This window comes from Triturus cristatus, chromosome 7 (genome assembly GCF_964204655.1).
Source record: "Triturus cristatus chromosome 7, aTriCri1.1, whole genome shotgun sequence".
Classification (NCBI taxonomy): domain Eukaryota; kingdom Metazoa; phylum Chordata; class Amphibia; order Caudata; family Salamandridae; genus Triturus; species Triturus cristatus.
In genome coordinates, this window is record NC_140590.1 from 1,583,605,749 (window position 1) to 1,583,630,494 (window position 24,746).

A 24,746-nucleotide genomic window follows, 5' to 3' on the forward strand; every position below is an offset into this window, starting at 1 on the left:
ATAGATCTGTAAGAAACATTAGTAGTGATAGATTTCTTACCGCTCCACCCATCCTCCCCGTTCTGCAAACTGATTTCTAGGGTTAAGGTCATCCCTTTCAGGGCCCTAGTTTCATGGCACCAGTGTTTAGTTTCTTGCATGGCTCTGTGTTCCTGGCGCGGAAAGTAGTGTACAGAACTGACGTCAGCGCATGTGGGCCCGTCTAAGTAGCTCCAGCGACGTCATCTCGGCGCCAACTATGTTCGCGGAGCCGTACGACGACCCCTACCTACGCGCAGGAGTACTGCTGACGAAAACTTTACGGATCCAGTCTGATGCCTGGGGGTAATTCTAAGGTAAGTAATCTATCACTACTAATGTTTCTTACAGATATATCGTTACCGAAGGTAAGTAACTAGTGCATCTAAACGTGTATTGAAGTGTATTAATAGTGCTTTGTTGCTGTCCCGACATTAAATTATTCAAACTATTTCATGTGTTAACTCTGCTCTCCTTGAATGCTGTCAGTTTTCTGCAAATCATTAGAGCCAAAAATGATTCCTGTGAGTTTTTTAGAGCATTCATTAGAGAGTGTCTTAAAACTGACTAAACTTAATGGTCTTCAGCCCCCTTTATTAGGAGCAGCATGTAGTTTGCTTATTAGATTGTTGTTTGAAGAGAAAATAATTTAACTAGAGTGGAGAATGGACTTTAAACTCCCAGCTACAGGGAACTGACTGCCACTTGTACCATCACAGATTTGTTTTTTTGTTATAAACTTTTCAAATTTTACTGGCACAAAACCACGCATACATTTCAGTTGGAGAACAATTTGATATCATACAATAGAGTATGCCCACCTCCCTCCTGTGGCAGTCACCTCTGGTGTCTGGGCTGTTTATCCTCCCTACCTCCCTTGTACCATCACAGTCTTAACTCTTTTTTGTCTTAATAGCTGAGAGCTAAAGCTGAAAGACCTTTTGCAGTGAATGCAGAGTCCATAAAAATATTAACCTGTTATTGATGGTGTGAATTTGCTGTATTCCTTTACAGCACCACACCTGGGAAAATAGATGTTGGTTTCTTCGGAGGGGTGTGACTCCCTTAGTGTTTAATGGCCTATGGTGAAGTCTTCCTGGTTTTTCTAGCACCAGCCCAAAAATAAAAATTATTAAAGAATACTTAATTATTAAAAAGAGATGTAAAGTCTAGGGAGACACTTTAAGATGTTTGATCAGAAAAGATGTGTAACCTTAAACATCCACTGTAGTATGGTGGTGAGTAACTGCTAATGTATTTGTTCAGATTCCTCTACATAGAAGCGAATGCCAGTTTAACCACATTTCTTATATTTTTTATGATTTCTCCTTTAAGGAGAGGAATTAGAGGACACTCTTATTCTTAGATGAACATTCAGTAGGTCTGATTGAACAATTAAACGGACATTTGCTTAATGCTGTGCATAGATCAGCATTAAACAAGGAAACAAAAATGTTTGTTTTCTTTGGTAGAGTTTTCGAAGATCTCCCATGCAGGTGAAAATATTCAGTGTTCTGTGAAGATCTAATGATGCTGTCCATGTGCCTATTTAAATCACCTGTTAGCCTTATTACTCCCTTTTTATTCTAAATCATGCCTAAATATTTCTTTTTTTGGGCCAGATGGCGTGTACTCTGTTAGTCCGGTCACCACAAGCATATACACATGTACATATCTATACATATCTACAAATCACATTTGTCCATTCTCTTGCTCTCTCTAGTTTGGATACTCCACCATTAGGTATCTGGAGAGCCTTTCATATAAGCAGACTGTCAGGATAGCAGGCCACCCGGGAACCTTATTTATTTACCTGTGCAACTAAGGAATCCATTAAAGCCTCCTTTTACCAGAAGGGAGCAATTGTAGCACAGTGCACAGAGTTAAACAACTGGTTCAGGGCTGTTTTGCTGTCTGGTACAACCTTGCTTTCTATCTGGACCTTTGGAGTGCCAAGCAGTTTCTGCAGTATGGGTTGAGCGTGAATCCCCTGGGTGTTGTGCATTTTTTTTGTGTTTTTTTTTTTTGGTCCTAGGTGTTCAATTTCACAGTGCAACATCATAATTGGTATAGACTCCCTATTACATTTCCCTTCAGTGAGGAACTAAGACTAGTTATGTTTGCAACTGGTGCCTAAAAACATGAACTATGTCTCACATGATTATTAACAAATCTTTAAATGACAGATCAGAGAACCTAACCTTCGGCTAAATGTGCGAAACAAACACCCCGAATCTAAGAAGAGAAAATTCTCTTCTCGAGTCCCCCCACTCGCCAAGGGTTGCCCCTAGGTGACATGCTTTATCATTGGGGCCATCCCAGACAGCGGTGTGCTGCAACTTGCAAAACTACGTAGGAGCACTTATTGTGAATACATGTGTAGTGCAGTGTTTGGGGGGAGTGGTGATGCTAAAAATACCTAGCTAGTGAGCGATTCATTTATTCCTGCTCCTAGTTGGTATGGATAAAAAGGGGTTAATGGTAGGGAGGAAGTTTAACTGTGGTGTATACTATCCCTAGTATTTGGTCAACATGTTTCGAGGTGTCCCCTAAACCTCTTCTTCAGGACCACACGGGGACCAGCCCCATGCGTACCACTCCGTGAGAAAAACAATCTGTGAGAACGTGCCATCTTTCCTGCATGGTATGCCCCCACTTTTTGCTGAATTGCTGATGTACTTTGACTGAGTGTGCCCTGGGCTCCTTCCAATCGGGTACCCAGGGCCTGTATTACTTCCCTAAAACTGCATTGAAGCCTAAACCCAGTTGGCATCTCTGGCCACATGTCAGCCCCTGGTAAATGGTACCATAGATACCCAGGGCACTGTGACCAGAGAAGGCCCCTAAGGGCTGCAGCACTTATTGTGCCACCCTTGGAGGCCCTGTACCCTGACACACACACACACACACACACACACACACACACACACACACACACACACACACACACACACACACTGCCTTTGCAGGCTGAGTGTCTTGGTGCAGAACAAAACAGTCGACAGGGCACACATCCCTGGTGCCATGCCCACAAACACACTGCCCTGGCATACCTCCGTCACTCCTCTAGCTGGGTGCACTATTCCAGTGGTGAGGGAACAGGTGCATGAGCCCTGTACCCTTACAGTACCCAGGTCCATTCCTGGGCACTGTATGTGCAGTGCTGCCATTAAGAGTATATGGTGCTGGGAGGTCGTCCACAGCACCATGATGGCAACACTGAAGACTGAGAAGTTTAGTATCAAACTTCTCAGGACATTAAACCCACATAGATGCCAGTGTGGGATTTAATGTAAAATGCACGACCGAGGGCAACTTAGAGTTGCCCCTGAACCTAACCCACAATCCACGTCCTGCCTGAGAGGCTGCCTAGGCTGCCACCCAGCAGACATGTTGCTAGAGCCCTGGGTAGAGAGCCATCGGCTCTCCTGGGCCTGCAACAATGCACTTCCTGGGCGTGGTGCTAGGTCTCCTCCCCCAGGATAGGCAGGGGAAACTTCAAAGGCATGCCGCCTTTGTGAGCCTCCCAGACCACTTGCTGTACTCAGCAACTGGTCCCCACCGGTTCTAGCCCTCACACTGGCGGGGAAGCCCAAGTGAGGAAAGGGGGTGTGCCAGCCTCTGCCAACCCCACCCCTCAGGTGGGGGCGGCGAGGTGAAGCACAACTCTGAGCTCTCGCCATCTTGAAGATTGGAAGCCCTACCCAATCAGGACTAGGCTACTGCCCCCCCCCTCCCACAGGAGAGTGGCAGGATAGGGGATGTACCCACACCAGGGACGGGACCCATTGGTCCCTGCCCTTTATCTACCGGTAACGCCCCTAAATTTAGTATTTAGAGGCACCCTGAACCTTCCTTCCTCAGATCCCGATTTCGAAACAAGCATGAAGAACAAGAAGAAAGAAGACCTGCCGTTCAGCTGCTACCAAGAGGACGACACCAACTGACTTGGCCCCTGCCCTACAGGCCTGTCGACCCTCGAACCTGCTGAAACCCGTCGTCTCCATTCGCCTGCAACCTCGAAAACCCCGGAGGACCTGACTGCCCTGTGACTCTAAAAGACTGGGACTCCCACGAGCAGTGGTTCTGCTCAAAGCAAGCAACAAACCCCTGGTGCCAGCCAGGAACCGCGACTCCTGCACACTCGGCACCCGCCGAGCCCTGCCTGTCCCCTTAGTGGACAAAGACCACGTGGACGTACCCCCGGCAACTGTGACCCAGAATCCAGCACCCAAGGACCCTCCGACGCTTCTGATGACGCCTGCAGACTCAGAACCAGGGACCTCTCCAACCGCGACCAGCAGAGGGTACGATTTCCCGACGCCAAAAGGCGCCCTTCGGCCCCTTGTGCCCAGCTCCTGGTTGCCTACCTATCCTACAGCTTCCCAACTTACCTCTCGAAGTGGTGGTCGCACCTGAAGAATCTTCGTCCCCGAGCTTGCAGCCTGTGTTCATCTTGCAGCTTCTCCATTGAATTACATTGAGCGCCCGACTGCTCAAAAGCACCCTGCACCCAGCCGCCCGAGTGCCCCTGGAAGTGCAACATCTATCCTATCTTACTTGCCCTGTGTGAGTGACAAGGAGCCCAGCTCCCACAGCCTCGTGGCCTGCCTGCTAGCAGCCACCAACCAAAGGCCCCCTGCCTGCCATAGGCTAACATTGGGCCTAACTCTCTCTGCACCCAGCTGCCCCTGTGCCGTTGAGGGTGTAACAACTGTACCTACCTGACCCTGGGAGACCCCTGAGTCTATGCCCAGAACCTTAACTCTGCCAGTAGAGTACTTACCTGAAAGCTGATAACCTACATTTTCTCCATAGGGTAACTTTGACAGGTTTCACTTGGAAATTCTTCTAAGTGTTGAGTTTTGAAACTTTAAAATATTCACAAAAATCAGCCGAATAACGAAAACGAAATTACTCGCCTGCTATCAGGAGAGATCCCAGCACAGACCCTGAAAAGTAATCACAACTGTACTTACCGATTATTTGATTTGCCTCCATAGGCTAACATTGCCTGGATTTTGCCAGAAATTCTTCTAAGTGTTGGTTTTTGAAACATACAAACGATTTCTTTTAACTGTTTACAGGAAATGCACCGGGGCTGAATCCAGGATCCAACCCCGAGTAAGAAAATCACACGCAAAGTAACTGAAATTGCATTTACTTAAAAACTCCTTTTGAACTCAATGTTATAATTGTGTTTGAATTGTGTTGCCTATTGCAGCAACTGTAACTATTGCATTTAAGTCTATTACTTATTGAAAGTATACAACTACAGCATTTCATTCTGAGAAAGTATTTTGATACCTATTGTTGGTTCTAAAATAAAACTATATATTTTTATATAGAAAACGATAGGCCTAGAGTTCAGTTTTGGAGTGTGTGAGACCATTTGCTGACTGTGTACAACAAATGCTTTACACTGTCCTCTGGTACTGCCTTACTGCCCGGCCAAGCTACAACTTTAGAGAGTAAGGTTATGTCTAACTTTAGCCTCTGCCAAACCTCTGGGGACTGGGGACTCGGTACACAATGAACCTTACTTTAGTACAGTATATACAGAGCCACTTTCTTACCCAATCCTATACTAAAGAAATAATATAATAAAGAACAAATGCACACCTAATGTGTGAGCACCAAAATTAATTACATACAGTTATGTAAATGTAAATGTCAAGGTACTTATAGAGCGCACTGTCACCAGACGGCCACCTTGCAGTGTCGCCTTTGCGGTTTCCTGGCGCTGCTACTCATACCGCTGTGGAACCCCTCCTGGCTTTCCCTGTAAAGTGTCCACTCCTGGGCACCCCCAGGGTGAAGCCAGGCATCCGTAGCGCTGTTGGGGCCGGTGTGGAGGCTAAGCAAGCTATTGCCCAGAGTTGCAGCGTGGGGCCCGTGATTAGAATAGGCACCGAGGCGAGAATAGACAGGTCCGAGGAAATTGACCCCGAGCCCCGCCGAGGCAGGAATCTAACCCTGGTCCCTGGCCAGAACTCTGCTTCAGGGTCTGCCGCTCTAACCATTGAGCCACACTCCTCCACAGTTGAAATCAGACTCTTAGTATCTGTTCAAGGAGATAAACTGACAAAGAGATTAGTACATATTGCCTGTTCACCTCTCACGTGGGCAGCTCCAAACCATATGCAGTGCTTAAATCAATGCATTCCTCTATAGTTTGTGTCGGTGCCCTTAGTAGTAAAATGTTTAATTAGTGCTTGTATTCATTGTGACACCTTGGAACACATCGGACTTCTCTATTGTGAGAAAGCATGGTTAATCGTTAAAAACATTGGTAAAAAAGAAAAACAATCGTGAGCAAACATTACGAGACAAAACCAACATTTAAACATACTGTTCACAATTTGTAAGAACATACTTCTGTTTTGGCAACGCTGTGCCTCATGGACTGCCAGAGTGGAGGGGCTTGTAGTAACCCTAGAAGAATGTACATCAAGTATTTAAGTCAAGGGAAGGGCCATGGCTAAAAGCGAAATACTGGTTAGTTATTCCCCATAGCGTGGCCTGGAGTAAAAATCAAGCGTTTTTCAGGGATTCTGGGTTCCTGTTGGGGGAAGGGGGGGGGGGGGGGGAAGGTCTTACTTGGTTCAGCACTCCTCCGTCAATGGCACCTACTTGTACCCGGGCGGACAGCATATTAGCGTGTCTTCAGCCTGATGTTTAAATACTGGCAGGAAAAGCCCAGTCATGGTCATATGCGGGAAAAGACTAGACCGCGGTTGTAACAAAATGGCCTCCTATTTTCGGAACTTTGTCCGCACCATTTTGGGAGGATCATTTTCAGAGTTGGAAGTTTTAAAATATTTTTTATGAAATTAGTGGCATTGTAAAACTGGGGGATGAGTAAATGATAATTTTTTGTCAGCATTTATTGAGGTGATAACCGCAACTGAAAATAGACTATGACAAAAAAGAGCATGAAAAAAAGACTATGAACCAAGGTTAATGGCCATTACATTATTGGCAAGGTTTGAGCGCCATATTGGAATTGGAGACCTGAATTGGTCCACCTCCAATATTTAGTTAAAAGATTAGCAATTGAGGTGTAGTTAGAGTGGTGTCAACCTGAGAGGAGAAACTACTCTAAAGCCTACGTTTGATAGCAAGGCAGTAGGATTTAGACTGTTGCTTTTGTGTGGTTGTGGATGCGGTCGTTCAGTAATTGCAAGTTCCTTGCATCATGCCAGTGGAGTTAAAAAAGCAATTTGGGGTCTCACGTGGGAGTCTGTTAGTGGGACCTTTTCTTGGAGGTGATTTGAGTACCGTCCGGTCCTCTCATCTGTGATGTAAATAAAACCGTCCCGGAGTGGTATTGGGATCATTATATCGGTATCTCCAATGTACCCAAGGTGTAGTTCATCTTGTGAACTGTCACCATGGGATATTATCATTCAGACCGGTCGTATCTGTGTGCAATTTGAACACCCATCTTTGTTCTTTTTCCAGCAGCTTCTGTTCTAAATTGTCAGTGTGTCATATGTTATAACACTACCCATCGCATGTCATTTGGGGTGTGTTTCTTTTCATTAAAGTGCGCCGTCATCCTCGTGCTTGCCCTGTGGCACCTGATGTTGCTACGGTGCTCACATATTTTTGTGCTGACCTTTCTAGTAATCTTGCCTACATAGTGTAGGTTACAGCTACATGTGATCATGTCTATCACACCTGAGCTGTTGCATGTGGTGAACTTTCTTAATTCCCAAGTTGTTCCTGTGTTGAAAGGCACCTTCTTCGTGGTAGCAGTTAGGTGGCACACACTGCAGTTGCCACATGAGTGATGGCCTGTGGGTAACGTACTGATTACCTGTTGGTTGTTCTTGAGTTGGGATTGTGGGCTAGTGTGTACTAGGATGTCCCTGAGGTGCTTGCCTCTTCTATGTGAGAACATGGGTAGTGGGATATTTAGTTTCCCACTGTTGAGGATGCACCAGTGCTTTCTTACTATCGTAGAGACTTTGTCCGATGCTATGTTAAATGTTGTTATACAGATGGGTCTTTTGTCTTTTTCTCTGTCCTCTTTTTCATATGTTTCCAGAAGAGCGTACCTGTGATTATTGGCTGTTATCTTTGCTTTATTGATGGTCTTAGCAGGGTATTTTCTCTTCCGGAGTTTTTCGGATAGGTCTTTTGCCTGTATTTCATAATCCCTTATTTCTGAGCAATTCCTCCTGAGCCGGAGAAATTGACCAAAAGTGAGGTTTTCTTTGAGGTGGCGAGGGTGAAAACTGTCATAAAGTAGTAGGCAGTTCTTGGCATGGTGTTTAAAGTGAGTGGTAGTCTTAAGGGTACCTTCTGCCGCATAGATGTTGAGATCTAGGAACACCAATTCTGATCTACTCCTGGTGTGTGTGAATTTTAGGAATTGGCCAATTTCTCAGGAGGAATTGCTCCGAAATAAGGGATTTAAACATCGGGCTGAAGACATGCTAATATGCGGTCCGCTCGGGTACGAGTAGGCGTCATTGACTGAGGAGTGCTGAGCCAATTAAGACCATTTTTTCCGAACAGGAACCCAGGATCCCTGATAAATGATTGTTTTTTCCTGCAGGCCACGCTATGGGAATAACTAACCAATATTTCGCTTTTACCCATGGCCCTTCCCTTGACTTAAATACTTGATATACATTCTTCTAGGGTTACTACAAGCCCCTCCACCCTGGCAGTCCATGAAGCACAGCGTTGCCAAAACAGAAGTATGTTCTTACAAATTGTGAACAGTATGTTTAAATGTTTGTTTTGTCTTGTAATGTTTGCTCACAAGTGTTTGTTTTTTACCAATGTTTTTAACGATTAACCATGCTTTCTCACAATAGAGTAGTCCGATGTGTTCCAAGGTGTCACATTGGATACAAGCACTAATTAAAATATTTACTACTAAGGGCACCGACGCAAACTATAGAGGAACGCATTGATTTAAGCACTGCATATGGTTTGGACCTGCCAACGTGAGAGGTAGGCAGGCAATATGTACTAATCTTTGTCACTTTATCTCCTTGAACATATACTAAGAGTCTGATTTCAACCGTATGTATTTATTTTGGTGCTCACACATTAGGTGTGCATCTGTTCTTTATTATCTTATTTCTTTAGTATAGGATTGTTTTTCTCACGGAGTGGTACACATGGGGCTGGTCCCCATGTGGTCCTGAAGAGGAGGTTTAGGGGACACCTCGAAACATGTCGACCAGATACTAGGGATAGTATACACAGAAGTTAAACTTCCTCCCTACCATTAACCCCTTTTTATCCATACCAACTAGAAGCAGGAATAAATTAATCACTCACTAGCTAGGTATTTTTAGCATCCCCATCACCACTCCCCCAATCACTGCATTACACATTTTTTCACAAAAAGTGCTCCTACATTGTTTTGCAAGTTGCAGCACGCCGCTGTCTGGGATGGCCCCAATGATGAAGCATGTCACCTAGGGGCGACCCTTGGTGAGTGTGGGGACTCAATAAGAGAATTGTCTCTTCTTAGATTCGGGGACGTTGTTTCGCACATTTAGCAGAAGCCCTTCGGTTAGGTTCTCTGATCTGTCATTTACAGATTTGTTAATAACTATACACAGCCTGGAGGATGAACCTAACGTCTACCTCCATCTCCCCCCATTTTTAGGTCTTGCCTGAGCCAGCGCGCATGCGCTGCGAGACATTTAGTTAGGGCTTTTAAATTCCAAACACACGCTCGTACGTGTGCTTTTTTGTTTTTTTAAAACTTGCTATTGGGCTTTGCGTGCTGTCTTTCAAAGAAAGACGGCACGCAATTGGTCAAAGGAGGGTGCATGGCCCGCCTTCTCTCTGCCTTGGCCTAGGCAGCTCGGGAGCACGCAGCAGCGCCATTTGTTTCCCATTACCTTAATTGGGAACAGATGGTCGCGCTGGTGCAAATTCCGTTACGAGCAACATGAGCGCGCCCACAACACTCGTGGGAAGCTACAGCTGCATTCCTCGCTCGTGTTGCTCGTAACCGCAAGGCTTAAGCCAGAAGTCCAGAGTACGCTGCATCATTTTCACTTTCGTGGTCGTGCTTGTTTTAATTAGCAACTTTCCCGTTTGCTGTCGCGCGTGTGAATCGCTCTGGACTTCCGGCCTGCTGCAATGTCGGTAGCTCTGGTCGTTAGGCGAACATCTCCTCGCTGTTCTATCACTCCCTCCCCACATCAGAGCTTAGTCGTTGGTGCCACAAATACCTCTCGCCTTGACTACTTCAGCTAAATCTGCTGTCTTCTCGACCAGCTAACAGTCGCACTTCAGCCATCCCACAGCACTCTGTCCGCTGGCCTTTCTCCTTTCAAGGCAGGCAAGACTCTGCACTCCCATCCCCAGGCACTTCACAGCTTCTCCGCCGCCCTCGTCCACGGCCCCCGGTAACTCCAAGAAATCCCTCGAGGCTTTCGTTTTCGAAACTCCTTCAGGAGATTGACTTTTACAGCGCTTAGAAACCGTCCGGAGTACCGTGCGCTATTCATATGCGGAATGTGGTGGGTAGTAGTAGCTATGGTAGCTCAGTTATCTGGGCTTCTCATCACAAAATGTGCTGAGAATTCAGGGCAAAATGATGCTTTGGCCAAATAGTGTAAATTCAGAGGGAAGAGTCGGGTTAAGGTTGCAATGCTGGTTACTTATGTAGCATGTGTGACACTGAAATAGTTTGGGGGAGGGAAGGGACTACATTCCAACCAATTAGTCTCAGCGTAGATGTCGCGTGCTCAGACTCCTGACAGAAAGCAGACCACCACCAGGTGGCCTCGGAGACGCACCGACAAGACAGTGCGGCCCCTTTACTCACACTTTTCACCAGCGACTTGTTGGTGAACATTTTACAAAATGAGTGTGATCTTGGGACTTCAGTAATACGTTGGCTCTCTAAGCATGCAAGCACATTTCTGTGCTGCAGGTGGGCGCCGACGAGACGGGCGATGGATGGTGTGTGCCCTGGGAAAGTGGGTTGTGCTCCCGGAGGGTGGTGGTGGTGTTAATTGTGTGCGTTCCCGAGGAGTCTTGTATCAGTTGTGTGTAACTGAGGAGGCTGGGAGATACTGTGTATCCATGCGGCGTTGTTGTTGTGTGCTTGGAGAGGCATTGATTATTCTGGGGGTCTCTGTAAAGGTGGCGTCAATGAGGTAGGTGTGCGCCCTGGAAGGTTGGTGATATTGTGTGACTGAGGAGACATTGTCGATGAGGGGTGCGCATGAGGACGGTGGATCCAAATTTGTTTTCAACATTTTAATTTACAGTGCGCAAAACTGCGTAATTTTACCCTGGAGCGGCTGTTACTTCTCGGCTGTTGTGAGAAGTTGGCCTGATGTATGATGTCACTAGTTCTAGTGTACACCTTATCAGTCCAAATACCCTTATGGTGATTGGTTGTAAAGTCAACCTTATAGACCAGCTATCCTAGTGGTAGCATGGACAAGAGCAGTCTTAGGCTAAACTCTGAATGGCATGTGAAGCCAGCTGTGATACCACATATAATCCCTTGAGTACCAAATGAAAGGACACCACAACAGATATATATATAAAATAAAGTGTATTTATTCTAGTCAAACCCTCAGCACTCTTTATGAGATTAGAGGTAAGTACAACACAGTCTTATTTAAGCATACATTAAGTCACACAGGTAAGTAATACAGTTAGGCCCTAGGGGCCACGCAAACCATATACTAAGTAAGTGGTATAAGAACCACTGTCACGGAAATAGAATAGGCCTAGGCCTAGGGAATCGCTGGGGCTACACTACACTAGCGTTAGTTAGGAAGTGGGAGGCCCACGGGATTCGTGTGCAGAGTGGAAACACTCACGCGTAATGCGTAAAAGTCAATAGCAATAGTACAGTTTAGAAAACGGTAGATTTAGGACACTTCCGGAGTAGCTAGGAAGTTGAGACTTGAAAACTAGACACTAGGATAGTCACTATCCTGATGAGCACCAGAGTACCCAAGTTACCTAGCCCACAGGCTGCGGGTGCATAGGGGTGAAGCTGCGTCGTTTTCGTCGTCGACTCCTATGGATGCCTGAAGAAAGATGCTGACAGGCAGTCAGTGAAGAGTGTCCGGTGTATCCCAAGGCTGGGATCAAGAAGAGAGGAAACCTGCAAGCAGAAGGGACAGAGTCAAGGTCACTAGCCAGTGACCACGTGGAACCAGGAAGGAACCAGGCGATGTCGTGAAGATTGCAGGTGAAGGTGAAGCTTGTCGCTGCAGCCAGGAGGACCAGGAAGCGTTGAGGACGACCAGGACCAGGAGGCGAGCTGTCCCACGAAGGCTCTTGCTGTCGGCGGCGTCGAAGTTGGACTAGGACTCACCAAGCCTTGGCAAGCGGAACCCACGAAGGACTTGCTTCTGGTGCAGACCAGGAAGGTCTGGGGTGCTTCTTCTTTGCAGAGAAGCGGGAGCCAGTCTGGAGGAGCCAAACCAGCGCAGAAGATTTCAGGGTGCGTCGTCACAAAGGCCACTAGCCAGCGGGCAAGCAACCGGACAGACGCGGCAAGCAGGAAAATGCTGAAGGGCCCCACGCAGGACTCGTGGAGTGTGGGGGGCTGATCTTCGGTGCAGATGGTGCTTGGGGTTGGGGCTTCTCAATCCCCGGTGCACAACTTCGAGGGTACCTCAGAAGCTGCGCTTTAACTTACTAGCCACTTTTTCCAGGTAGCCGGTCCCACGTCGCTCGTCGCCTCCACGGATCTCAGCTCTGCTGTAGATGTGGATCAGGGTCGGAGAAGTCTGGAAGTCAAGGCTCTGGTCAGGCTCTGCAGTCGGTTCCTCGTAGAACGTGGGCAAAGCAAAGGGTAGTCTCTTGATGGTGCCTGTTTGCACAGGGTAGCCACTCCTTGGCTACAAGGGAGATTCTTCAGTCTTCTTCTTTCGTCGAAGGTCCAGAGTTTCTGTTCAGTTTTGCAGGTTCAGGATAATCTAAAGTCTTGAGGCCCAACTCCCACTCTTATACTAATCTGGGGGGCTGGGATACCTGCTAGGTCACGCCTTATGGGTGGGACCTGGGAGGGGGTGGTTACACCCACTTCCCTTTGTCCAGTTTCGCGCCAGAGCTGGGGCTGGAGTGCCCCAGCGCCGGTTTGAACTGGACTATGCAAGGAACACCTTGTGTGCCCCAGGCATGTCTCATTCCTTTCAGCCCACCCTGCCCCAATACACTAAAGGCTGTCTGGGGAGCTGCTAGCACCTCCCCAAGCAGGAAACCTATTGTCCAGGCCTCCCTGGCTGGGATCACTCCCAGCTGCAGGAGGTCAGACTTGTGTCGTGGCAGCAGCATCCATTTTGTGATGCTGAGGCTTTGGTCAGAGGCTAACAGTGAAGTATGATTTTAACATGTCTTTCCCTCTAGAAGGGGGGAATAATATCCTCATTGCCAGAAATGGTATGGGGGTATTATTCCAATGTGTTAGACACCTTACACGACCTGTTTCGATAAAGCCAAACCATAGTTACCATAACCGTCTAAGATTATAAGGCACTTTAAGAGTATATGGTAGGCTATATCATAGAACAGTTATAAGGACAAGGTTCCGAAAGCTGCAGACAGGCCCAGCTCATGCTAGAGCACCATCTCACATCTTACCAAGCACTCTGCCTCCAGGATTGTCAAGGCCTGCCATAGGAGTGACTGATAGGTACACATGTGTCTATATGCAAGTTAGGTATAGGAATACTACACCTAAGCAAGGGGTGATTACACGACCTTGCCCCAGCTGAGTGCTCAGCCAGTTGTGTCAAAATGGAAGGCCAGGCCAGGGGTGGCATAATACATGCTGCAGCCCCTGGTAGGCCTAGGGTACACCTATGCCCTGGGTACCTAGGGTACACTGTACAGGGGCCAATAAGGTGATCCTATCCAAATGGGTTATGCACCTAAAGTACATAGTATTAATTTAGAGAGAGAACAGCAGGGCTGTGGGTCTGATTAGCAGGCCCACAGCCACATCTAAGTCGAAAACCAGTAAAGCAAAAGCAAAAAGTGGGGGTGAACATAGAAAGCAGACCCTACTCTCCTACAGCTGTCATTGGGTAGGAACATAAGTGTTTGTATCCAGTCGGAATATGTCACCAGGTGCTCGTAGATACCCCCGGTGGCTCAGCCCTCTCCCCGAGGGGTCCCTTCGATCGGCCAAACCGTAACTCTCTGTAACCTACATGTGCTCCACATTCCCACTCACATCGCCGCTCCGGTTACCACTCCCATACCTGGTGTGGCAGGTCAGGAGCTGTGGCGGCCTCCACCCGTTGCCTACCCACTGTACCCTGTAGTTTGTCTCAGTGGCAGAAGCCTCTCTGCCAGGCAACACAGTGCAGCGCGCACAGGGCTAGCTCTGGCTCTGTGCTCCAGCGCTGCCTCCATGTGCAGTGCGATGCGTCACATCTCCTCACAGCAACAACGCCCCTCCCCTGGGCTAAAAAATCCATTCATTTCTGAATGTGGGGTGGGAGGATCCGAGCCAGCCGTGTGCCGGGGTACGCTACCCTCTCCGCGCCTGCTGCTGCTGAAGCTATGGGGCAACGGCGACCCCAGGCTCTGCCAACAATACAAGGGGATGAGGGCCGCAACTGGTCTGCACCACAGCAGCCTTGTCTCTCTCGAGGCTCTTGGAGACCGCTGTCTCTGTGAGCCATGGTGCCGCTAAACTTGAGTCGAGTAGATGAATGTTCAAATAGTGACCATTTGCACGGTGTTTCACTTCGCGCTAACAACAAATTACTCAATTATGAAAGTCCATGCAAGGCAGTTGCCAGAAAATTAAAATTACAACACCCTCTCAACCACCCACCCACTCTTGGAACCAAACTCGTAAGAACGTGGGAGTCAGTAAAATAAACAAGCCAGAGCCATCCTGGAAAGGTTTCCTTCATCTTTACATCGAACACTGTATACATGTTTTTTGAGGGTTTTATATGGCGCGAACACGACCCGAAGGTATCGGAGGCTTTAAATGAGCACCAGTTGAGTTACGGACGGACACGGTTACAATACTTTAATGCGTAGATAATGCACCACCTGACCAGTAATTAAGTGGGTTTAAAATGTCTTCCTTTAAATTATGGGAATAACCAGATTATTAACACGATAATGTGCTGCATGGCTAAATATAAGTTCCCAAAGGCGAGACCTATTGGCTATGACAATGCTTGTTGTTTTTACTATGTCTCACATGGACACTTGTTGGCAGACCACTGATGGCAATTAGACTAGGTTCTTGGCACCTTAAAACTTGATCTTGCTAGATCTCTGCATGAGTACTGAGATTGTGTGTGATCAGAATGTTTCGGATTTCAGATAGGCAAGCACTGCAGCTCGAGTTTTAGCCCTCTTAGTTTTCCGGTGTTGATTCCGGATATTATTGAAGTAGACCGTTTTTCAAAACCAGTCTTCCCTATTGAAATCTTTTAATCTGGCAACTCTGTCCATAGACAAACTTTGTGTACCAACATTGTGTTAAAACCAGTTTCCTGAAGTTCCTTTGACATCACCCTACCATAGTTGTTTACAATAACTTTTGCAGCTCGGCCAAATCTACCTAACCTAATAAGAAAAAGCTCTAAAAGGGTTTGGGGTTTAACCCTGCCCTAGATAGTTGTAGCACCTTGTTTTTGTTCTTCATGGTCATTTTGACCGGTCTTTGTACTTATCTTTTTAAGTTGCAACTCTGGCTGGGCTTTCAGTAGAGTTTGTTTTACTTTGTCATGTTCCTAAGTTCACCCTTGCTGCTTTCCAGAGTAAGCACTGACTGCTTGGATTTGCTGCCCCTGCTGGCTCCTCTACTTAAAGGGGATTACTGGGTTATCCAGTTGGATTGCAATTGAATTTGTGGTACTGGTACACCATTGGTAAATGGTGCCCACACATATGACTTCCCAGTTACCGGTGACTCTCTCTTGAATTTAGTGCCTCGACGCATGTATGGTTCACATGTGCTAGAAGTAAACCTTTTTATTGTATCTATATTGTTGCTGAGATGATGGACTTAGCACTACAAACATAGTATCCAGTGATTTACTGTAAACATTAATATGTGGTGCATGTGCCATTCTTCGGATTGGGCCAATAAGGTTAAAGCCAAAGGATGTCTCCATAATCACCAAGTAACTATGGAATATCTTGGTCCTCGTAAAAATGAGAGAAAAATGTGTAATTATGGAAGAAAAACTACTTGAAATGAATTTTTGTAAGTATCTACAACTAATGTTTTGTTTTTCCGCACACCTCTAGTGAATCTGTTGACCCCTACAGAAAGCAAATATTCATTTTGCTTTTTCAAAGACTTCAAAATTCCAAAACAACAAAGTTTATCAAGAGTAAGTCATTTACTTTCATGTGTTCTCTTAAGATCATTCCATCACTTGTCTAAAAGTGTTATTTGTTGGCTGTAGTATGACAGGAGAAATGGCATTAAACCATTTATGTAGTATCCCATCACTTTAGACTGCACAGGATGATACTGTACACAGTGGGCGTCTAGATTCTTTCTTTATAATCTTAAGCTTGTTTTTGGGGTAGTTTGTCAGTCTACCATGTTATAAAGTGAAAACAAATTACCTATAGTAGGAGTTCTATATGTACATCCAACCATTGCTCGCAATAAAAAAGGACGGATTGTAAACGTCGTAGCAAATCATTGTTTTTGTTGAATAGTATTTGGTCTTAAACAGTTTTGTGACTATTTTAAAACTTTTCCTAATGTTAGTTTTTTTGTCTCTTTAATAGGTTTTTTAGTCTTCATTAACTTGTACTGCATAAAGTATGGAGCAATAGCACTTCAGGAAATATTTGACAGCATCCAGCCAAAGTGAGTATAGTTAATGTTTCTGTTGTAGTATGCTATGGAACTTCAAATCTGCTCTAGCCCTTTACTGTTGCAAATCACTCCAACACTAACGTAAACCTGATTTTGCAGCGTGAATCTTTCTGGATTCACTATGCTGTGCATTATTCCGCGATCTTGTGGTTGGGTCCGGATTCGTAGTCTTTTCTTTTTTTTTTTTTTTGTAGCCCAGGTGGGCGTCGACGACCACCATTTGGTGCACCTCCCGTGACGTCGTCGTGCTTCCTGCGGAAGTCCCACCTTTGGGGCGCCATCTTCAGATTCTTTTTTCCGCCGTTGGGTCTGGATAGTCATCGGGAAGCTCCAGAATTACACTCGAAGGAAGAAGAAAGAAAAGCGAGTTTCGTCGATAAATACTAGAGGATATCACAGGAAAGGAAGAGATTTCATTAGGAGCACGAAGAAAGGAGGTTCAGCGCCCTTTTTCTTCGACGACCTTGGAGAATGCGCACTCAGAGGCCCGGAGCGCGATGGACAAGACGCCATTCAAGTTCTGCCCAAACTGCCACCACAAGTTCGCGCAGAAGGACCAGCATCCGGTCTGCAACCTCTGCCTACCGGTCGAACACCAGAGTAAGGACTGCAACGCCTGCTCAGCCTTCCCGCCGAAGACGCTCAGGGCGAGAGACCGGCAGAGAAGAGCCAACGCCAGCATGGATGGCAAGGGTAAGGCCCCGTCGCTCTACGATCTGGGCCTCTCCACGGACGACGAGGAAAACGTCGCAGAGACAGCCGAAAACTTCACGGTCGTAGAGACCGACAAGAAAAAAGAAGACTAGGTAAGAGAATCGTCGAGCGCAAAACAGAAAGTACCTCAAACACGAGGGTGACTCGAGAAAATCAGAGTCTAAGTCCACGAAGGGAGCCCCGGCGCCGAAAACTTCGACGACCAAAGGGGGAACCATGGACAAGAGGCCGAGCGGATCCTTAGAAAAGGACTCCCTGGTGCCGAAAGACGCCGAAAAGCAAGGGTCGTCGAAGACAACCCAGGAAACTGGCCGATCGACGCTGAAAGAACGGTCGACGTCGACGCAAGTTTTATCGAAAAGACCCGCGGTCGACGCCGAAAGCATCTCCGAGATGGAGAAAAAGAAGAGGCGGCTCGAGGCCGAAATGGAGAACATCCTTCAAAGGAAGAAGGAGTTCGACGCCAAGATGAAGGAATTCAAGATTCCAACGGTTTCATCGGCGGACATCGTCGAGGTCGAGGACGAATTCGACACCGAAGGACTAACAAGGGATCTCGAAGAGGAAGAAGAGCCCTATTATGATGGTGAAGCTGAGGAAGAAGACCAACAGTCGTTCTACGACTCAGCGCCATCTACCAGCCACGACATCGAATGGCAGGATCTCGACACCGAAAACCCGGAGGAGCCCGTGGACACGTACCCTTCGAGGCCTTCGCCACCCGACGACATCGGGGTGTACAATATGGTGGTCAGGAGCGCAGCAACAGCCTTCGGCGTCAAACTCGACGAGGAGAAGCCGAAAGCCGATTTTCTCCTCGAGACCCTGCTCCCCATCCAGACAAGGAGCCAGTTCCTCCTCATGCTACAAAGTGTGATGAATCAGGGAAGAGAAGCCTTCAAGGAGCCAGCGACCTGCCGGTCGATCACGCCCAGGACAGAGAAGAAATATAAGCACTCTTCCCTGGACCCCCCTTACATCAAGGGTAGCGTGACCGCCGACTCCATCATAGCTTCCACGGCCAGGAGAAGGGCCAACGTACCAGCAACTTCGGGCCCACCACCTGATAAGGAGAGCAGGAGGATAGACCTCACAGGAAGAAAGGTCGAGAGGAACGCCGCAATGCACTGGCGCATGGCGAATTCCAATGCACTCCTCAATAGACACCAGTACCAGCACTGGGACGAGGTGGGGGAGCTAGTAAAGCACCTCCCCGAAGAAAACCGCCAGAGAGCCTCACACCTGATAGACGAAGGCAAGAACATCGCCAACTCCTGCATAAAGACGGCGTTGGACGGGGCAGAGACTTCTGAAAGTCTCATGGCCATAGGGGTCACCGAGAGAAGGCATGCATGGCTAAGAATCTCGGGATTCAAACCGGAGGTGCAGAACAACATCCTTGGCACCCCCTTCAACGGAGAGACACTGTTCGGAGCAACATTGGACGAGAAGCTCACCCAGCTGAAAAAAGAAAACACGGCGAGGTCCATGGGGGCCCTACAGCTGAGGGGAATGAGGCGAGGCAATCCCTCGAAGAGACCCTACGGTAGGCGAGGAAGCCAGCAGGGGCCGTCGCACCAGACGTTCCAGCAGGGTCAGCAGGGTGAAAGTCACGGACAAGGTCAGCAGAAGCAAAACTGGCAGTACGAACCTCGGGGCCAGTCCTTTCGCGGGAGAGGGAACGGACGTGGCCAAAGGAGGAGAGGGGGCGAACAGCCCTCATCAAAGTGACTCAGCACGCAAGAGGACACCTACCCTCGTCATGCCCCCAAGGGTGAGGCGCAAAAAAGTAACATCAGGGGGAAGAGAATATTCAAAAGCCTACGAGCATACAACACCAGTAGGCAGAAGACTGAGGTTCTACCTTCAGGAGTGGCGACGTATAACCACAGACAAGTGGATACGGAACATCATGCAGTACGGATACTGCGTAGAGTTGGAGAAAAGACCTCCAAACAGGAAACCAAAGGGAAGACAGAGATCGGCCCAAGAACTGGCACTACTCAGAGAAGAAACACAGAAACTTCTAAAAAAGAGAGCCATAGAGGCAGTGCCGTTCAGAGAACGCAACAAAGGGGTCTACTCAAACTACTTCGTGGTCCCGAAAGTAGACGGAAACCTCAGACCCATCCTGGACCTGCGTTACCTAAACAAGTTCATCAGAACGCAGAAGTTCAAAATGACTTCGCTGCAGGAGGTACTGCCCCAAATAAGACTTCATGGTCACCGTGGACCTCAAGGATGCCTACCTTCACATCCCAATAAACAGAAGACACAAGGGCCTTCTAAGATTCAACATCGAACAGGAACACTACCAGTTCACAACCCTGGCCTTCGGATTAAAATCGGCACCAAGGGTCTTTACAAAATGCCTGTCGGTGGTCGCGGCCCACCTACGAAGACAGGGAATCCATGTCTACCCCTACTTAGACGACTGGCTTGTCAAGGCAAACTCACGCGAGAAGTGCGAGAGGCACGCAAAACGCGTAACAGACACCCTCACGAATCTGGGGTTCTCGATCCACTGGGGCAAGTCATCTCTGGAACCGGAACAGGTGAAGATTTTCCTGGGGGCGAAAATCAACTCCCTCAACAGTACAGTAGTGCCCAGCGACAGGAGGACAGATGCACTACTGAAGGAGACGCAGCTCTACCAGAAGGGGCGAGCTCTGACAGTGAGGGCTGTGAGCAAGATGATGGGGATGATGGCGTTGTGTATCCAGCTGGTGCCGAATGTACGCCTGCACATGAGACCATTCCAGGAATGGCTACAACAGCAATGGTCACAAGCAAACGGAAGTTGGGAGGATCTAGTGGTTGTTACGCACGCAGTGCAGGAGGAGATAACTTGGTGGAACAGAAACAACATGACAGCAGGGAGAAGCCTGACACCACCAATCCCAACAGTGACCATTACCACGGACGCATCGCAAAAGGGATGGGGAGCGCACATGGACAACCTCAGAGTGAGGGGTCTGTGGGCTCCAGCAGATGCGGTTCGCCATATCAACTACCTCGAGTTGAAAACAATCCTGCTAGCCCTGAAGGCATTCCATAGGCACCTGTACAACCAGAGGGTGTTGGTTCAAACAGACAACACCACGGCAATGTTCTACATCAACAAACAAGGGGGGACACAGTCGTTCCCTCTCTCCTCTCTAGCTCAGGAGATTTGGAGATGGCCCATACCTCTCAGGATAGATCTACTGGCAATTCACCTACCGGGGAAGGACAATGTGGAGGCAGACCTCGGCATCGCACGAGTGGGAGCTCAATGGCCAGGAAACGGAGAAACTCTTCCGGAGATGGGGAACTCCCACAATAGACCTATTTGCAACACGCCACAATGCAAAATGCCGAAGCTTCGCGTCCAGGCAACCAGATCAGCAATCCCAGGGAAATGCCCTATGGATAAGCTGGTCGAGGACATTTGCCTACGCCTTTCCACCGATACCCCTGTTGCACAGAGTGCTCGACAAGTGCAGAACCAGCAACATGACTCTGATCCTAGTGGCTCCGCAGTGGGCGAGGCAGACATGGTTCTCACAAATTCAAGAAATGGCACAAGGCAATCCATACAGGTTCGAGAGGAGGAAGGACCTGCTGTCAATGCAAAACGGAGAGGTCCTGCACCCAGAGCCAGAGACCCTCAACCTGGCGGCATGGCTCCTGAAGACCTAGAGTTCGCACACCTAAGATTGCCTCCGAGCACTATGCGAGTGCTACGGGAGGCAAGGAAACCAACTACACGAAAATGCTACAGCGCTAAATGGAAGAGATTCACTGTGTGGTGCAGGAAAAAGGGCCTGCAAAACAGAATGACAAGAGACTCAACAGTACTGAGGTACCTCACACACCTTCTAAACAGTAACCTCTGCTCGAGCTCCCTAAGGGTACACCTAGCGGCAATCGTGGCCTACACCAGAGGTGAAAAGGGTGGAAGTTTCTTCACCTCGCAGGTGGTGAAGAGATTCATGGAAGGAGCCAAAAGGATGGCCCCCCCCGAAAAGGTTGCCGCCACCAGCATGGAATCTGAACGTGGTTCTGACGGAGCTCATGAAGGCACCGTTTGAACCCATTCACAAGGCCACACTGCAGATGTTGACGATGAAAACGGCCTTTCTGGTGGCCATAACCTCACTACGCAGGGTGAGCGAGCTTCAAGCACTAACACTACAGGAACCCTACATTCAGATTCACAAGGACAGAATAGTCCTGAGAACAGACCCACACTTCATGCCCAAGGTGGTGTCGGCGTTCCACATGAATCAGAGTATTCAGATACCAAGTTTCTTCCAAAACCCGACTTCAAACGCAGAAAAGGCCCTGCACACCCTCGACGCAAGAAGAGCGATGATGCACTACATTGAGAGAACCAAGGAACTCAGGAAGTCGAAGCAGCTGTTTGTGTCCTTTGCTACTAGCTTCATGGGTAGGCCAGTGACTAAGGGCACCATTGCTAGGTGGATTGCCCTCACTATTCAATTCTGCCACAAACAGGCTGGACAGGAGCTAGCGGAGGGGCATCAGGCTCACTCCACAAGGAAGAAAGGGGCCACCGTGGCCTTCCTGGCGAACACGCCCATCCAGGACATATGCCTCGCGGCAACTTGGGCATCTGTGCACACGTTCACGAAACACTACTGCGTGGACATTCAGATGAACAAGGAAGCACAGGTTGGACAGAAGGTGCTTCAACACATTTTCAACGACCAACGCTCATCTACCACCCAGCCGCCACAAAATTAGGAAAACCGCTACAAAGTCTATGCACAGCATAGTGAATCCAGAAAGATTCACGCTGCAAAACGAATAGTTTCTTACCTGTCGGTGTAGTTTTGCAGCTTGAAGATCTTTCTGGATTCACTAGCGAACCCACCCACCTCCGCCAGGAAGATGAGGCTGGAGGAAGAGGGGGTGAAATGGAAAAGATCAGAAGGAATGAAAAATTACAGAAAAATGGACAAGAAGAATTGATCAATCGCCTAGGGTTTAAAGGGAAAAGAGAACCCGAAGATGGCGCCCCAAAGGTGGGACTTCCGCAGGAAGCACGACGACGTCACGGGAGGTGCACCAAATGGTGGTCGTCGACGCCCACCTGGGCTACAAAAAAATACAAAAAACAAAGAAAAGACTACGAATCCGGACCCAACCACAAGATCGCGGAATAATGCACAGCATAGTGAATCCAGAAAGATCTTCAAGCTGCAAAACTAAACCGACAGGTAAGAAACTATTCGTTCTGCATGATGCAGCAGAAAAGTATTGGAAATGATTTTACCTTGTTAACCCAGTATATTATCAATGTTAGATTTTCATCATCACATAACTCACAAGGAATTAATTTTCCTGCAGGATGTTTTGGTCCACACTAATTACTATTATCAACAACAAAGTCTTGACCAACTTGGCAAGGGCGTGTGATTCTTTTAAACTCTGGACATTGGGAATATGTTACCCAAGTGACTTCTTTCTTGTTTAAATGCTACCCCAACTCAACAATGCAATGTAGCACTCTTTTTTTTTTGTATTTTTTTTTTTTATTATAATTGTCTTTCAAAAGAAAAGCTTGTTTAATCTTCGTATTTGCCTTTTAAACCAGAATGTTCGGAATGGTTCTGGAGAAAATAGTCATTCCTGAAGTACAAAAAGTATCTGGGCAGGTGGAAAAGAAAATCTGTGCGGTTGGGATCACAAAGGTTTTAACAGAATGCCCATCCTTGATGGATACAGAGTACACTAAGCTTTGGTAAGAATATACCTTTTTTTGTTGGATAGGTTTTATATGTGCTAGTATAACACCAATCTGTTTTTACTGGTTTTCGTGTTTAAAACAGGCTCTAACTTAAGATAGATAACCCTGCTGGTTTAGTCCATAACATTTTGTTGTACTTTGCTTTGAAATATTTTACCCTCAGGTTAAACATGTTTCCCTTTCTTGTTTTCTTCATATCTCCAGTTTATTGATCAGTTTCTTTAGTATATAGAGAGAAGCGGGCATATGTGCCTCAAGCGAGCATACTCTACAAACATTAGGCATGCTAAAACTCTATGCGATACCTAGATTCCACCAACACTAAATGTTCTTGGTGCTTCCAGTCTTCATCATTGTAGGGAAATCTGGTGTCCTCTGTGCCTAAAATTATAAAGGTTTAAGTTACAGCCTTATCCATTACAGTTCTGAAGAAAAATTGAGGTTTATGGTTGAGGTCCAAACCCTAAAATAAGTATTCTCCAAACCTTTGAGTCAATTGGGAAATTACACAGCAAGTTAAGTATCAAGACTAGCAGTCCTAGAACCGTTGCCCTTACCAAGTCCTTTGTGTGGGGAGAGATGGAGTAATTTGATCTTCTTGCAGTTAAGCTGTTCGTTTCATATTTGTCAATGTCATCTAGTTTTGAATTTCCATAATGGAGGAGGTAACAGTTTTGAGCTCCTGCAGCATGGATTTCAAAGTATACTTCGGTATAATTTGCCTGCTGTAGAACTGAGATAGTATGTTTTGTTAGTACGTAATGCAGGGGTTCCATATAGAGATTAAATACTAGATTGGTGATGGAGCACTCAATCGCTACGGAAGGAACTTGGATAGAGTTGGAGAGAATTTCCTATGTTGTTTTCTCTCAAAGATCAACTTTGAGGATTCTCTTCCTTCTTTCCACAATTGCATGGCATTTCCTTCCTACCACTTATGGTCCCATTTATTTTCTTGCAGAACATCCCCTTGCCAACCAAACACTGGTTACTAGAAAATGTTATATCTGCCCACAATTCAGTTGTTTGTACTCTTTCTTCCCTAGCATTAGATATTTGACATTACAGGATTGAATCATTCATAGTCTTCAATTTGTGAGAATTTGGGAATTTAGCCTTTTTGCCAGGGTTAGCTGGATTTTTCACCCTCTATTTATGCTGGTTTTGGAACTTTGTTAACTTTGTATCTGCTAACCACTACTAAAGTGCCTGTGTTCTCCCTAAAAACATGGTTGAATTGGCTTTCTAATTGGTATTTTTCACTTACCTACAATTCCCTAGTTTATCATACAAACTGTGAGAAGTTGGCCTGATATATGATGTCACTAAGTCTAGTGTACACCTTGTATCAGTCCAAACAACCCAAAAGGGAGATTGGTTGTAAAGTCAACCTTATAGACCAGCTATCCTAGTGGTACTGGTAGCATGGACAAG

At 47.1% G+C, this 24,746-nt stretch overlaps 1 protein-coding gene across 2 annotated transcripts in view; it reads left to right on the forward strand.

Annotated features, from left to right (window-relative positions):
• Nucleotides 1–24,746, forward strand: part of CSE1L (chromosome segregation 1 like) — a 458,899-nt gene that overhangs the window by 334,375 nt on the left and 99,778 nt on the right. For both annotated transcript variants that reach the window (XM_085619429.1, XM_085619430.1), the window contains exons 21-23: nt 16,258–16,343; nt 16,753–16,834; nt 23,160–23,306. In XM_085619429.1, coding sequence (XP_085475555.1) covers nt 16,258–16,343; nt 16,753–16,834; nt 23,160–23,306 — 315 coding nt within the window. The remainder of the gene's footprint in view (nt 1–16,257; nt 16,344–16,752; nt 16,835–23,159; nt 23,307–24,746) is intronic.